Genomic DNA, 16,300 nt, shown 5'->3' on the forward strand with positions numbered 1-16,300 from the left:
AGCCACAGATGACACAGCTTCTTCCTCAGGGAAAGCTCAGGTTTCCACAATTCTGGGGTTCCTCTGCAGTTGCAAACATGAACATCCAGCTCATGCATTGTCCACCTCCACACCCTGCCACCATCTCACCTTCTCTCTGTGCAGGAGTTCCAGAAAACACCTTGTAAAGGTGTAAATCACATGACTCCACAGCCTGAGGAATTTAAATCATCATAAATTTCCTCCAGTTCTGGAACCCAGGTGTATAACCTCTCACACCTGCCTGACACCACAGTGATTTGATTCAAAGTCTGTGGTACCTTGTATAAGCCAATGTCACACTGGGTGTTAGGAATCCCTCTAACAATCTATTTGCAACAACACAACTTGAAAAGGAGCTTTTATTTCCCTTACTCCAACATGGATGCTTTAGTATTCTCAGAACAACCTCTCTCTCCTGGGATACTTCACACTAAAATCTCATCCAGGAGATTTACTAGGGACAGACAATAGTGATTTTCATGTTGCTTTAGAAGCCAGGGAGAGTGTGTTTCCCTTTGTATTAAAGCTTAGGAGCTATGCACTCGAAGAAAAAAATCTTGGTGGGAAGGATGAATGCAATTTAACAACCTTAAGAGAGTCCTGCAGCTCATTTTATGGTTGGGCTGTTGGATTCTGCTGCCTTTGTTTGCTTCTCATCATTTGGTTTCCTGGACTCCTGTAAAAGAGCCCATGAACTGCAGCTCCTGCTCACCACATTCCATCACTGCTCCTAAGAGGTGAGCTGCTCCTGAAAGCATAGGAATATTCCCATCCTCCTGAAAGCAGAGCAGTGTTCCCATCCTCCTGAAAGCACGGGAGTGTTCCCATTGCCATCCTCTCTTGACACAACTTGTGCATGTCACTGTCTGGATGCAGAACACCATTAATTCATGGAAAGATTCTACTCTTCCTTTGACCAAGAGCAGTCACCTCAAGGGTAGAACTCTGCTCTAGGGGATGCACTTTCCTATGGACTGAAGCCAGAAAAGATTTTCATAGGATGTCAAAAATATTGAAAGGGAATGGAAGTTTTGTGTCTTTATACCTCAAAGGGTAGGGTGGCAAGAAAGTATAAAAAAATACCCTTAAAGTGGAGCTTCTGTGTTGCTCAGTTCTCTTCAGTCCTAGCAATGCAGCCACGAAGAGGAACACTGGAAAAGGCTCCCAAAAAAGCATTCCTGAACCAGAGAGTACCCATTCCTTGGCTGCCTGGCCATGGCAGAAACCCTCCTGCACCCAGAGATGCCTTACAGACACATCCAAAGAGGAATTGCACACTAAGCCTTTATACATATGCATTCCATTCACTTGGAGCCTAGAAGTAGCCAGGACAGCAGAAGTGTTTGCTTCCATTCTCTTTCATTTGGCAGAGAAGGCAGAAGTGAGACTTGACAGTAATACAACAAACATGCAATTACAGGATTCCTATCCCCTGTGGAATGGTATTTTCTTTCCTCCTCTGGTAGGAAACATAGCTTGGAAATGAAGATGAATTGGCTTGCTAGACAGAAGAATAAAACAGATCAAGTGAGATGCAAGCCATGCATTTATTCAGGTGCACCTTCAGTCTGATGGAAATCTGGCAGATGATGTCCCCAAGCTTCTGAGGACCCAACCATTGCCACCACACGGATTTCTAGGGGCACTGCTTTCTTCTGCAGTGCAGCTGCTGTTCCCAAAAGCATCTTACACCAATGGCTACAGAACTCAGTTTATTTCCCTTAGGAGGAATTTATACCCTGGAGACAGCTAAGCAAGGTCATCACCTCTGCTCCTTCAGAAAGGCTCTTTTCACAGGTAAAGGCTGAATTTGCACTTTTATATAAAACATGTCCTGGCCTTCAGTTACTATCACTTATGTCCTAATGCTCAAAAGATTTATGCTTAATAAAAGAAACAGAAGAGCAGCTTTTAACCCTGACAGTATATTCCTCCTCTTTCTTCATAAGAAAAGACAGAGTTTGGGTAAAATTCCAAGTAGAAGAAACAGGCTTCACAAGGATCCTTCTCATGCTTATGACTGTTTCCCACAAGAAATATAAAACACAAATCCCAAATAACAAAACAAAACAAACCCCATAACACAACCAAAAAACCCACCCAAGTCACATTTATTGTATTTTAGCAACTTCACTCTCCTACCAACTCCCTCAGGTTTCCTGAAGGATCAAATTCAAAGGATTTGAAGGCACTGCCTCCACAAAATGAACTAGAAAACAGTTTTAAGAGGCCACTTTGGAATCTGTCCAGGAGTTTAATCCTTCCTAGCACCTGGAGCACCTGACACAGAGAGCAAGTTCAATTACCCACCAGCCCAGTGAGTTATAGTGCAACATCAGGACTGGAGAGACAGCTGCTGGGAGACTTGTTTTCAGGCAGTCTGTTCCCTGCTATTCCATGCTTCAAACTTAGAATCAAAATTTGTACAAGTTTTCAGATTTTTTTTCCCTGCCCTCTGCTGGCGAGAGGGTGAGGGTTAAAAACACAGACAAAGGATGCAAACAGAAAATCAAGAGACCTTGCCCAGTGCAATCTGTTCTTCCATTTCGTATCATCTGATTTAAGGTGAAGCAAGGGAGAGCATTCATTTAAGCAGCTATAAAGAAAGAAAAAAAGATTTATTGAAAAGTAATTTTTTCTCCGTTTCTTATGGAAAAGAGTCACAGGTGTCTGTTTTTCTTATATTTTCTCTTTAATGGCTGTTCCCTTTTCAGCCCATAAGATTCAAGGTCAGCTCCAGGTTAAATTATACTGAGCCTGAGAGGCTCAGCAACTTCAAACCCAGTTATGGGATTCCTCTCCCTTCTGTATTGCACTGGGCTCCCATTCTGGCATCCCAGCCTGGAAATTCCTATTAGACGCTTGGGGTACAAATTTTCATTTTTGCATTTAGATGGCAAGATGGGTGCCACGGTGGAAAATCAACAATTGGCATCCCACTAATAGAACATGCTAAATCAGTGAGTAAAATTAATGTCCTGGTGCATCTAGACATGTTTAACCTTGGAATTACTGACTGCTGGCAAAAGTCAGAGCATACAGGATAAACTTAAATGTAGGAGTGTCTCCTACAACTTTCCATGGATGTGAATAGTGAGGGACAGTTGCTTTTCTCCCACAAAGAATATAAAATCTAGCAAACATAGGAAAGAAAATAAGACTCTGAGAATATTGGGGGCTAAAAATACCCCTATTGCCAAGTCTTGGATAAAATCCAATCCTTTTGAAAGCTGCCTTATGGTCAGTGTTTGGAGGGTAGGGGCTTGCACAGATTACTAGTGCACACTGTTACCTGACATCTGTAAGAGTCAGTTTATTTGCCTTTACAGTAAAGTATGGAAGAGAAAACAGCTCACGTTTTCTTAAAAGAAAATACTATGAGGGAGAAAAATGAGGAAAAATATCTAAGAAAGGAAAATAATCTAAACCCACAACTTCAGAACAATCCCTCAGAAATCTGAACAGGCCAAGAGAGAAGAGTTTGGGCTGTAAGATGAATTTCCACTCCTTTGTGCTCACTACAAAAGCCCTCCAGGAGTAGCAGTGATTCCAGCAGTTGGTTAAAAAATGGTCTATAATAGCAAAATGAAAACAAATCTTCTTAATCCTGGATCCTACTCCTACTTATTCATCCCTAGGAGTGGTGCAAACATCAATGCTCATGGTGACCATCACCATCTGAGCAGGAGAATGCCACCCTACCTTTGGATTGAAAGGTACTCATGTGAATATTCTGAATATCCTCTCTGATGGCTGGGTCTCCATTTCCAGCCCTGAGCTCCACCACAAGCAGTTAGGAACCACCAGGAAAACTTCCTAAAAAGGAGAACCATTGTACTAACTCCTAAAAGACCAAAACAGAAACAAAAGGTTCTTAATCCATCTTTTTGTGAAGAGGCCCTCCAGGGTTTTGTGGCAGCTGCAGCATGTGTGAAATATTACAGCATTTCTTTGTGACTGCTGGATGAGGTGCCTGATGGTTCTGAGGAGGTCTTGCCACTGCTGCAAGCACTCCACGGCTGGAAGGTGACAGAAATATCTATCCAAATTTAAAATACCTGCACATTTGCAGGAATGAAGGGCATTTGTATCCAAAACTCAGCTTTCAGTGGATTCTTCACAGTAGAATATGAAGAAAAATGACAGAGAAACAATTTTGAACAGAGAGACGACAAGATTTTTTAATCCCACAGGAATACAAAATCCTTGCTTAGATTCATAATATGTGGTTAAAGTGGAGGACAAAGGATTAAAAGACGAGCACAAGCATCTCATGATGTATTAAAGCTAGAAAACTTGCTTCTCAGGGGCCTTGACTAGTCAAAAACAAAAAAGTCCAAACAAACAAAAAAACAAACAAGAAAAACCCAAAAGCACATGCACACACACCAACCCCCCCCCCCAAAAAAAAAAAAAGGCAAACAAAAAAAAAATCAAAAAAAAAAACCCCAAAAAACTAAAAACCAAAGAAATGGGGCCTGTAATATGTAGTTTCTACCAGGTCCCAGGAATCTCCTGTTTGGAGTACACAGCTAAAAATCCCTCAGCAAAAACCAGCCCAAAGAGGGCAGGAAAGGAACTGGCCAGCTCAAAGAGAGGTAGAAAAGGGAGTAAGGAGTCAGATATTATCTTCAGGCTTTAAAGAAGACAGTGACTGAACAAATTAAAACCAAAGATCAATGGGAAAAAATGAAAACCAAAAAATATAAAGCTTTTTGCTCATTCTCTATTCCCCTGTGGACTGATTCTCCAAGCTTGGGCAGTCACAGTTCTGGTCTTCCATCCATGAGATGCTCCTGAGGAATATTTGGGATCAGTTTCCAGATCTTAATACTCCAGGTGGTGAGCATCATCAAACATTCAAGAAGAAATCTCTCCACCAAGAAAAAAAATAGTCCTGACATGTTCCATATGCACTGAGCTGGCATCTGGATATAAAATCTGCAACACCTAACTATGCCAAAAACCTTCCTGAGACTCCAGAAATAAAATTCCTAAGTGTGCCCTCAACTTGACTGCCAGAGGAATCTTTTTTATGCCTTCTTTTTATCCTCCCACACATAAGTTTCCAAAGATGGAGCAAGCACCCAGTTTCACATTTGGCAGTGCTAGGAACAACGCTGCAAAGGCCTTGAAATGTTTGACATTTCCCCTTGTGTGGATGCTGATTCTGCACAGGAGGCAGCTCTGCCTGCACGGGGCAGGGGCTCAGTGCAGAGCCCAGAGCCTCTGGAACCCAGCCACAAGTTTCTGATGTGCTTCTCCAAAACTCATATATTGATATTGCCTTGTTATTTTTCTTGTATTTCCTGCTTTTTTTTTTTTTTTAATTTGTTTGTGTTTTCTTTGTTTGCTTTTGGCTTTTTTTCTTGCAAAGCACAAAGTTTCCATGAGACAATCAGAGCATGACTTCTATCTAGCTGTTTCATCAGGCTAAGCATGCCACACGCTTTTACACATCCTTTTTTTTTTTTTTCCTGATTATTTCCCTTTTGAATAAACTCTCCATTATCAAAATAAAATAACATCATTTACAAAGCACCACCTCAGCAGCATGCCTCAGCTTTCATTTCACAGGGCTATGCCAGCAGCCACAAACAGAATCAAAGCAGCCAATTAAAAATCCATATTCATTAACAAACATCATGTGTGCTGTAATGCCCTGCATTGACTGTGGCACGGCAGGGGATGGGGAGCTCGCTGAGTTTCCCTGCTCTCAGTCTGAAGCATTGTTTTATTAGAGGAAGGGCTTTACCTTCGCTGCTCCAGGCCAGCAAGGAGAGTGTCCTGGGGCAGCTGCTCAGCACCTTTTCCCTCAATGATAGCAAATATAGCCCCTTTTCCCTCAATGATGCCAAACACAGCCCCTTGCCAGGATTTGGAGCGCACAGAGAAGACCATGAACCTGTGCCAGACCCTCCCCACCGAGGTCTTTGGGCACCAGCAGGGCCCATGTCAATGGAGCCTGTGGCACCACGAGCAGACAACAATAATAATAAACTCTGCATATGCTTGATTGATGCAGCTCATGGGCTCAGCAGGGCCAGGTCCAAGCTGCTGCAGTGAATTACCAAATTGCCCTGGCTCCAGGGGAGCTGCTTTGATTTACACCATCAACACTTCACTGCTGCACACGGTCACATGCATAAGTACAATATTTCAGGCCTGCACAATGAAGTTATATGAAGGCGTGCCGGGGTTATTTATTTATTTGTACCCACGAGCCAAGAGATTTACAACTCTTTATAAATACAAGCTGGGCAATTTGCTTTCTATTTTTAGCAGGAATGCTTTGTGCAGGAAACAGCTGTCAGCCACTGGGAGCTGTGTTCCTCAGAGCAGCAGCTTCAGACAAAGAGAGGCCTCTTAGAATTCAACTGGAAAGCTAGGGTCACTGCTTTGTGATGGAAAAGAAGCTGGAGATGGTACACAGCAAGAAAAAATATAAGCAGTTAACAGAATAAACCCCAGCAAAATGGGCTGGAAAAGCCATAAGAAAAGGACCTTTACACAAATATATTGCAAATGAGTGTGGCTGTCTCATTCTTCCCAAAAAAGCTTCAGAGCCCAGCTCTGTCCAAGTTCAGTAAACCTTCACAAGACTTGGAGCCAAGCTATTCCTGCAGCCTCAAGGAAGATGAGCAGCTGGGTATTAGATGAGAGACTCTGCTGATATCCTCACCGTGGAAAAATCTGCCACGTCCCATTTCAGAGCTAAAGCTATCCCCACCAAGCAGGAGACCAGACCCATCACATCTGCCACCTTGGGGCACACACTCACCTTGGCAGACGAAGGAAGAGGGAGTTTCCCCAGGATGGACCCGTGCTGTGATGAACACCACTTTCTGTTCAGCCCCTGGACGCAGGTTTGCTGCAGCAGAAAGGGGACAGAGAGGGAAAAAAAAAAAAAAAGAAAAGAAATTAAGATTATTAAACTGTGCCCCAGATGTAACAGCAAACAATTGTTAATTTTTAAAACACATCCTTTCATTAGAATTGGTGACACATCATAAACAAGCACAATCCCTGACCAAAGGGGCATCGTCACCAGGTCTCCTTCCCAGACGGCACAAGGGCTGCAAGAATAATAACATGCAGCCAAACCTGCAACAACAAATTTAGGTCTCTTTTTAAAGCCCAAGATTTACTGCAGAGAGTTTAACTGCACTGTAATTGTGCTCTCACTCGTGATAAATGTCCCCCTGGGCCACAGGAACAGCACTGGGGCTCCGGTCGAGGTAAAGCCAATTGCACCTTGCATTGCACTTGGTCCAAGCCCTAACAGTGCCAGGCAATGGCAAAGTGCTACAAATTATATTTATTAGGCTTTGCTCTGGAGGATTTAGAGGTGATTTTTTAAAAATCTTTTAAGTGTTTGGGACTGCATCTGCTCTAACTGAAAGAAAAGTTTTTAAAAAAAGTATAGAAAAGAGACCAAGATTAAATCCAGGAACCTTCTCCAGTGAGGGCATGAAAATGTGCCATTTCCCCTTCAAATTGCAGATAGGTGGAAGACAGATTTAGATCCCAACTATGCTGAATTTAACATGGGTTAATCCCTCAGTTTTGAAGCCACACCACTTTGGCCACCTGCTTTAGCTATAAACTACGTGGGTCAACCAGGATCCTTCTTTTGTTTGTGCTGCGACTGCACTTAATAAATAGCAAATGAAAATTATGCTCTTGCAAAATGGGTTCTGGGAATTTTAAAGACTATAAGAGGTCAGGACCTCAGTTAGATGGCTTATCTCAACCTGAACACACACAGCAGGGGTAATGCTAAACACAGCAGGCTCCAATTGCTAGAGACAGTTTAAATCTTTGTTTTGAAGTAAAAAGTTTACAGACTGGAAACTAAACCCAAGTTGTTGGGTTTTTTTTTTTTTGGATTTTTTTTTCTTCCTCTTTTAATTAGGTAGATTTATTGCACACATATCCAAAGTCAGACTTTTATTTTCAAAGAAGTGTGAGTCCTCAAGACCATACCTTAGTTAAATTTTTTTTCATTTCCCAAATTCTTAGAAGTGCTCCATTTTCCCCAGAGCAAATCACACCTTACAGAACCATAGGAATAATCAATACATTTTTTTGCTATTCTCAGGAGACAATTGAAGAAGGTTTCTTCTTTTATTTCCTTAGCATCTCAAAGTCCTGCAGCTGCTCTCCCTATAACTCAGCCATCCATTTGTTCTCTCTTACACCAGCTTCACCATTCCCTGATGTTTTTAAACCCCAGAGGCAAAGAAATATAAGAAAGAAAGTCTCTGCCAAACCCTGCAGCTGGTGGGGTCAATTCTCTCAGTAGAAGAAAAGTGGGAGGCAGCAAAAAGGAACACAACCACATCAGCCAGGAGTCGCTGACCATCCCACATAATTTGCATTAAGTAGTGTGGGAGGAAGGAGATAAATCACCAAACCAACTTTAGGGAACAAAAGGAGAAGGGTTGGGATCACTTTAGCAAGAGGACATGAGTTTTCCTCCCCTCTTGGCAAACCAGCATTGCATTAAAGGGTCTGTGGCACAGCACAGATGTGATGCTCAGCACCATGGCTGCTTTGGGTCTGGAACAGCACTGTCAGGAACCTCTTGGACAGAGGATTGCTTTGGGGTGTTTTGTGGCTTTGGCTTTGTTTTCAATTACAAAATTGTTGCTATTTATGCTTCATAACACTTATTAGAATCATTATTATGATCAATAACTTTCACTATGCAAGTCTATTTTAATTGGCAATGAATTAAAATCCCCACAAGTCAAGTCTGCTTTACCCCAATGGCAATTAGTAAATGATATCCTTGTCTTTCTCTTGACCCATGAGCCTTTCCTTTTTATTTTCTCCCCCTGTCCTGGGTAAGAGGGAGCAGCTGTGTGGGCATCTGGCTGCTAACCAAGGTTAACCCACTAAACAACCAGAAAACACAATTTCATTTTTTAATTTAAATGTTACATTAGAAATACATCCTATTTTCTACTTCAGGATTGAAAAGATCAATCAAAATTAAGAAGATTAGAAGTGTATAGCTTTGCTTAGTAGATGCCAAAAGCGCTTAAGCAAAATGACAGAAAGGCACACTCCATTCAGCCACAGCTTTCAGACTTGTGGAAATGCAGAGAAATCTGTTGTGGTACCACTTTTACCCTTGTCTACACCATACCAGTGAATCTTAGAAACAAAACTCTTTGACGAAACAGGTTTTTTGGAAAGAAAGGAAAGTAGACATGTCTGGAATGGTTCCTTTTCCATTTTATTTTCTGGAACATATACTGAAGATTTAAATGAACATTTTCTCTTCCCTTTGAAGTCTACCACTATCATCAGCATGGATAATATTTGCCTTGATTTATGAGAGACCTAAACAATCTGTCACTGTGTGTTACACCCCAGTGTCCTGCTCCTCACCCACTCAGAGGAGAATTCCCCAGAGCAAGGCTGTGGAGATCTGAGATGCTATTCAGAACAATCAACACTAATCTCAACATCTCTTCTGGCTCCCCAGCAACCACAGTAGTAATAAACACCGAGCAAATTTCACACTGAAAAGAAACTGAATGAGCTGCAAGCAAGCAGCTCAGACCTCTCATTCTGAGCATCACTTGTGCTGCTTGGCCCTCAACCCATGTTCCTTCCCCTCTAAAGCTTTGGCATGTCAAGCCAGTCACTTAACCCCACTGGCAGCACTCCCTCAGCTCTCACCCAGGAAACAGCAATTTCCACTCCTGGTTGCTTTATTGTGCTGCTGCAGCTAAAGCAGCACAGAAAAGATTTTCTACTTACAAAGAGAGAGAGAGTCAGATCGAATTCTAAACCTTCACGGCAAGGCAAGAAATTCACTTAGCCATTTTCATTCAATTTTCATTTTTATGCTACTATAAAAAACATGAAAATGATAGTATTTGTATATAGCAGCTTAATGGTAGGTATCTAGAACATTCAAGCAGAAATATTAAATTTATGGAATTCCATTTGCACCACCAAGATGAAGTACTATAACAGAACTGAGGTAGAACATCACTCCTCAACGTCCAGGATCTTCTCTGCCACCTTGCCAGACCAGAATCAGATGGCAAATTTGTGGCTTCTTTAGGTCTTGCAGTCATTATGTAGTTTATAATTCAAATTCACAAATTAGCACTCAGGATGAGAAGTCTGACCCTGGAAGTTGGGTTCAGAGAGCCTTTAGCCTGGTGCCTGTCAGGAGATCTTGGGAGTGAATTTCACTCCTTTGCAGAGGACTTCAAAGTTGAGAAAGGTACCAGAAAAATCTTGTCATCTCTGGAAGACCAGAAGGCTCCAGTCCATGGGAATCCATCATCCGACAAACATATGGCCAAATAACAATTTGATTTAAATACCCACGTACATTTTAATGGAACGTTATCCCCTGCAAATGAATTCCATATTGTCATCCTGTCTCAGGTACTTTGCACTACAAGGTGGGCTGCTGCCAGCATGTTTTTATTCAAAACCCTGTGAGTTAAATACTCCACAGAGGAAATCAAAGCAGCTCTATTACATTCCCCTCCTGTGTGCCACACCAGCTCGCCTGTGCCCAGCAGAGCTGGAACATCTGTGTTGAAAACAGCCCGGCCCCAAGTGCCTCATCCCCACCACATTAACCTGCTCCAGCAAATCAAATCCAAGCAGCATTTACTGCACTCTGGTTTTTCCTAAGAAACCAGATAAGCACCTAATCCCATTTATTTTTGCTCCTTCTGGCCACGAATGTCATTTCAGGTAGGAACGTGCATCTCAGCAATGCAGGAGTGCAAAGGAGCAGCGTTTTTGGTCACTGCTGAATCCCACTGGACTCGGTGGGGTCAGATTTTCTTTCTCACCTTCTTATAGTTGGCTTCAGCAGAACAAAGAAACTAAGAGAGACAGAAGGTGGAAATGATGCCATTTGTACCACAGAGTGATGAGCAAAAACTGGGATATAAGTTGTGGAAGTCAGACACCCGTTCCTATGCAGTTTTACCTGAAATGGGAGGCAGCAGCATTTTGTCTCCCATGCAAAAGCCATGGAAGGCCAGGTCTGTGATGAGGTAGCCCTGCTACAGGGGACCCTCACAGCTGATGGACTGCCCTCACCTCCACTCTGTCCTGCCTGGGGTTTTTTCAGCAGTCTCCTTTGTGCAAGGACCATCTCCTCAGCAATGGTCCTGCCTGTAATGCTCAAAACTGCATCCAAAACCTTCCGAGTTTTGGGTGTTCATTCAGGCTCTGTCCTTGACTCTGTCAGGTGCTTAAGTACATGATTTGTTGGATGGACTTGCGTCGTGCTCAAAAATGTGCTTAACCATAATTTTGGCATGAGAGCTCTGCTGAATTGGGGCCATTTTGCAGGAAGCCTGCCTCTGAGATCATTGTCACAATGTTTTAAAGTTGGAGATTGTGCAACTATTATCCTTTATTGCTCGTTTTATGCCAAAGTCTCCCTTTCTTTTTACATTCCTCTTAAAAGAGAAGCTATTTTGGAGCATTTAATATTATTTAATCTCTTTACTCTGGCAGCATAGAAATTACAGGAACCATTACAATGGTCCTGTGTGAGCGTATGCTTTATTGATGTATATGCTGACCTAATATCAAATTGATTTTACTCAGCTTTTCTGCTGACCATGGAAAAATGCAAATTGGGTATTATATTTGCACACTAATTTTATTGGGCCCCTGTGTCTTCATAAAAAGATAAAGTTTGGGCTAATAAAAATAAAACATTTCTGGGGCTAATATAGGCAAATGTTTATGTAGGCAGGTAACAAATTGGTTTGTCATTTAGGGGAACATAAAGAGCACTAAAATCATCTTTAGGCAAAATAGATTGGTGGCTTTTGCTTAGGTTTTAGCTTTCATTTGCAAAATCAATTTAATGTAGCACAGTGTCTCAAAGAAAGGGTGACACAGGATTAAGACATTAATTGTATTCCCCCTCCATAACTCCCCCTTATTCAGAGGCCCTGGGATTTGGGTTTGCTCTTGCTCAAAGCAAATTAAATATATTTCAGCAGAAAACAGGAAAAAGGAACTTTTAGACTTTTGCCATGTGTGAGCATCCCATTGGGACAAACAGGGGCAGGTAGCAAAGTAGGACTCAGTGTTCTGCAGGCAGATGCTGACAGAGATATCAACACTTGTCAGTGCCACCAGGAGTCTGAAAGCACAGTGGCTGTGTGATGTTCCTCCTGGATGTGGCTGTGTCCCTCCCTCCTCTTCCCTCTCAATCCTCTGTAGCAATGCCTTGTGCATCCTCATGGCCTGGAGCCCTGCTGGAATACATCTGAGTGAAGTTCCACCACAGTTTAAGTAGACAGGTGTATATCAACAGCCTAACTTCGTTTTATTGAAAGGAATTGGCCTATTTACATCTCAGAGCAGGCACTATTTCCACCCAGCTCTTGGTTTTCATCCCTTCCCCTTCCCTGCCTCAGTTGCAGGGTGTTCTGGAGGGGTTCCATGGGGTGGGAGGTTACATAAACAGTTTTGATGTTAATACTTGACTGCATTTTCAACGTAATAGCCCAGCAAAGGGATCTGACTGTGAAGCAAAAGGCCAGAAATATCTCCTGGTAAAATTATGCTGAAGCACAGATCGAATGACGCTGCAGAGCTATTTGCAAAATCAGAAATGGCAAATGCCTACAGAGCAAGAGCCCCCTTACCTCCCAGGCACGTTTGCTTGTTTTTAATCTTCATTACATCTTGTAAGCAACCATTTTTCCATTTGGGCTTTCTGATACTGGCAGCTCACTACGCTTTTGAGGCAGGAAAATTAAATGCACGCAAAACCAGTCAAGATACACTCACATCTTCCCTTCCTCCTCATCTCCACTAAAAAAAAAACCTCCAAAAAACACCTCTAAAAACCTGAGGTTTTGTTTTTTTAAATTATACATATGCATTTGAACGTTGGAACATACAGTCCTATGAATAAGAATAGAAATCTGGAATATGAGCAGCACATTATTCGTCCTCAAACAGCCAAGGTGATGACAACTCACAATTAAGGATGCAGACAGTAGCATTTAATGTCACCTACCTGCATCACTGTCATATCATAACAGTTTAGCAGGCAGGTCCCCAGCCTGCTTTCTTTTTCCCTTTTCTGCTTTGCTATTTATAAAGTCAGGTTGGAGTGTAGATCAACCTCTTGCCCTCCAGAGAGCGGAGGCACGCAGTAAATTATGGGAAGGCTAAGTGGTACATCAAATGTGTCTCCTCAAAGCTATACATCATCTTGTTAAATTTGATGTCTAATCCCAGAACCCCAGAAATCATTCCCAAAATCCCAGAAAATGCATGTGTCCTTCAGATGATATAGAACAAGAAAGTAAAGTTTACCTGCAGGGAAAAGAAAAAAAAAACACCAAGACAAAAACATTCCAGACACGATTTGCTAAAGCCTTCATTTTACTTGAGTGTCTTTCAGTGCCATTTCCTTAAATGCCATTGACTCAGAACTCACCCATCTGCACTTGAATACATGAACTCTGATCTACTGTACTCACTTCATTTTTCCTTGCAGTGGTTGACAATGAATTACAAACTGAATAAACCAAACATCCTATTTATCTCTCTCTAAAAATCTTACATCAGATAGAAATGCAGTATCTTACACATGCAGCAGCCCTTTTCCAGTCACCACCAGTGACAGCAATAATGATCTTCAGCCATTCCACAGGCTGACTGAGATCCACAGTGAGCCCCTCACCAGTGAGGAGAAGATGGAAACACTCAGGAGCTGGCCCAGAGGAAGCAGACTTCATCCTTTGGGAAGGAATCAATACTAACTGGTATCTTTCTTGCTCTCTCTGTTCACAGCTATCATCCCTCTAGAATTCTTGCTATCCCAGTAGCCTTTTTACAAAGGGATGGAACTAAAATATTCAGATGCAAGACATTTCCACCTGAAGTACTACATTACACGGGTACTTTTTCAGTTTGTCCTTAAAATCCAGGGATTCAGAAGATGATGTTAGGACCTGTTAAAAAGCAACTCTCTATCAGCTCTCTCCAGTGGAGAGGGCTACGGCTGTGTTTGTTTGCTGTAAGTATGCATGGACTTAAAGATAAGAGAATAATTCAGTCAAGGCAGAAAAGAGGGAATTACCACCCCCCTCACAAAGTAGTCCAGCAGTTACAGGAGCAGCCAGGACACCTTTGATCTGTTTTGGATTACTTTTCCAGTTTTGCTGTGGCTTTGCTTGTGATTAACCTTAGTGCTCAGGCTTTCCCATATAAAAACTGAGCAAAACCATGTGCACTTCAGAAAAGAATTGAGAGTCCCTGTACAGCTATTCCCAAAACTCTTCTAGTTTCTTTGAGATGCACAGCCACATCCTTGTGCTCTTCATGGATTTTTCCAAGTAAGGCAGCACTGAAAATGAGATTTAAAGCTGCCATGAGATTCAGCTCCAGAATCTGTGAGTCCAGCATCTCTAACCTCTCAAGGCCAATGGATAAAAAAATAAGGAAGGAACAAATTGCAACACAACATGCAAAAATTGGGACAGATGTTTCTGGGAAGCTGTAACTAAAAAACCTCCATTCAATGGGGCTAGTTCTCATATTATTCACTTAAGAAACAGGCAAAAAGTGTAACAAGAAGAGAATTAGGAAAAAAGAAAAAGTTGGAGCAGCATGAAAGAGTGGACAAGGCTGGAGACCTGCTCAGGTCTCCTTCTGTGAGGAAAAGAACTGAAAAGCAGCCAAAGTTTCAGCCTGCTGGGCTGAAGTCTCAGACCTGGGGGAGCAGTGAAGCAACACAACCAACACTGTCACCAATTCATCTCCTGTGTTCCACCTTTTTGACACTGACCTGAACAACATGAACCCTGCTCTCTTATTCTTCCTGACATCCATTGAAAAGAAGTGAGGACATGATCAATTACAGGACACAGGAGATGATTATTTTTTTTTGATTTATGTGTTGCATCAGACCCTCCCTGGGCAGAAGGACAAGGGCTGACAGGGTTAGGAAGAATAAAACCTTCAGTGCACAAAACCTTGAAAGCAGCGATCCCAAGCAAGATATGCAGGGTGTTCTTGCAAGGGGTTTTGGCTTTTACTGAACTATGACTTTGAGCTCTTCAGTAGCTGAGCTAGTGGTCAATAAAAAGCAACCTGCTGAAATGAGATTCATGAAGAGCCATGCTCCTCAGAATGTGACACTGACCTCTCTGGGAAGCACCAGCACTCTGTTTGGAGAGAGGCTTGAGCACACAGGCTAGAAAGAGACACCAGTAAATTGTTTCTCTTTTCATATTCATTGCTTGCCTGAAATCAGAATTCAGACCCGAACCCACAGCACCGAAAATTGAGATGCTCAGTAGAAGGTCTGACGCCCCAAATTCAAATTTTGAAATACTTCAGCAGGGTGGGGGATGCAGACAACCCTCAGGGCTGAAGTGCACATACCCCTAAGGCAGCCAGGAGCAAATCCTTCTTTACTGTCATGTTAGACATTGGCTTTAAATCAGGGTGAGAAACCTGTTCTTAATGTGAGCAGGGTGGCAGAGATGGGGTGGAACAGGCCCCCTTCTCACAGGCCCCTGCTTTTGTTCATTGATTCTTCTCAGATTTTAATCACAGGGACATGATGTCAGGGAGTCTGTGGCTTGGGAGGAGTTGACAGCCCTAAATCATCTTTGCTTAGGTGTATGCACTCCATTCACTGGCACCTGACTCCAAGACCAGCAAGGGTCACAGACACGGCCTCAGACAGAAGTGCACCAGGAATACTGGACATATATCATAAATCCCAGAGCCTGGCAGGACAAAGTCCTGTCACACCCTTGTCCTTTCATTCAAAAGGAAGCAGTGAGATACATGCTTGGAGGCAGGGCACTTTCCATTCTCGTTAAGGGCTAACAATTAAGCAAGCTGCCATTCTTATTCAGATGCTGCTTATGACATTTCCCCTCTGCTGCAAAAACAATTATCGCAAAGATGTTGAAATTCCACCTGGGCACATAAAACCTTCTCCTTCCCCAGCCAACCTGCTGCCTTAGCCCCCTGCCTTGTAACAAACTGAGAACAGCTCCTCTCACAGACGTGATCCCTCTCAAAGATCCCTGTAAGCACCACATTAACTTCGTGTGCACGCAAGTGCCCACCGATCCTAATTGTCCTTTTTGTCCCATCATTAGTTAGCAATAAATTCCAGAGGCACAGTCAATCAATACAGCACGGGCCATAAGGGAAAACACATTTTGTTGCCTGCACTAGGCACACACTGCAAGGCTGTGAGAGCTTTGCAAAACCTATCTAGTCAGCAAACTGT

General features: G+C 42.6%; 1 protein-coding gene across 3 annotated transcripts in view; it reads right to left on the reverse strand.

Annotated features, from left to right (window-relative positions):
- The window catches only part of LOC131087102 (BEN domain-containing protein 5-like), an 877,799-nt gene that overhangs the window by 197,587 nt on the left and 663,912 nt on the right, over positions 1 to 16,300 (reverse strand). For all 3 annotated transcript variants that reach the window (XM_058030505.1, XM_058030504.1, XM_058030503.1), the window contains one exon: positions 6,803 to 6,892. In XM_058030505.1, the coding sequence (XP_057886488.1) occupies positions 6,803 to 6,892 (90 nt within the window). The remainder of the gene's footprint in view (positions 1 to 6,802; positions 6,893 to 16,300) is intronic.

Source organism: Melospiza georgiana, chromosome 9 (genome assembly GCF_028018845.1).
Source record: "Melospiza georgiana isolate bMelGeo1 chromosome 9, bMelGeo1.pri, whole genome shotgun sequence".
Taxonomy (NCBI): Eukaryota; Metazoa; Chordata; class Aves; order Passeriformes; family Passerellidae; genus Melospiza; species Melospiza georgiana.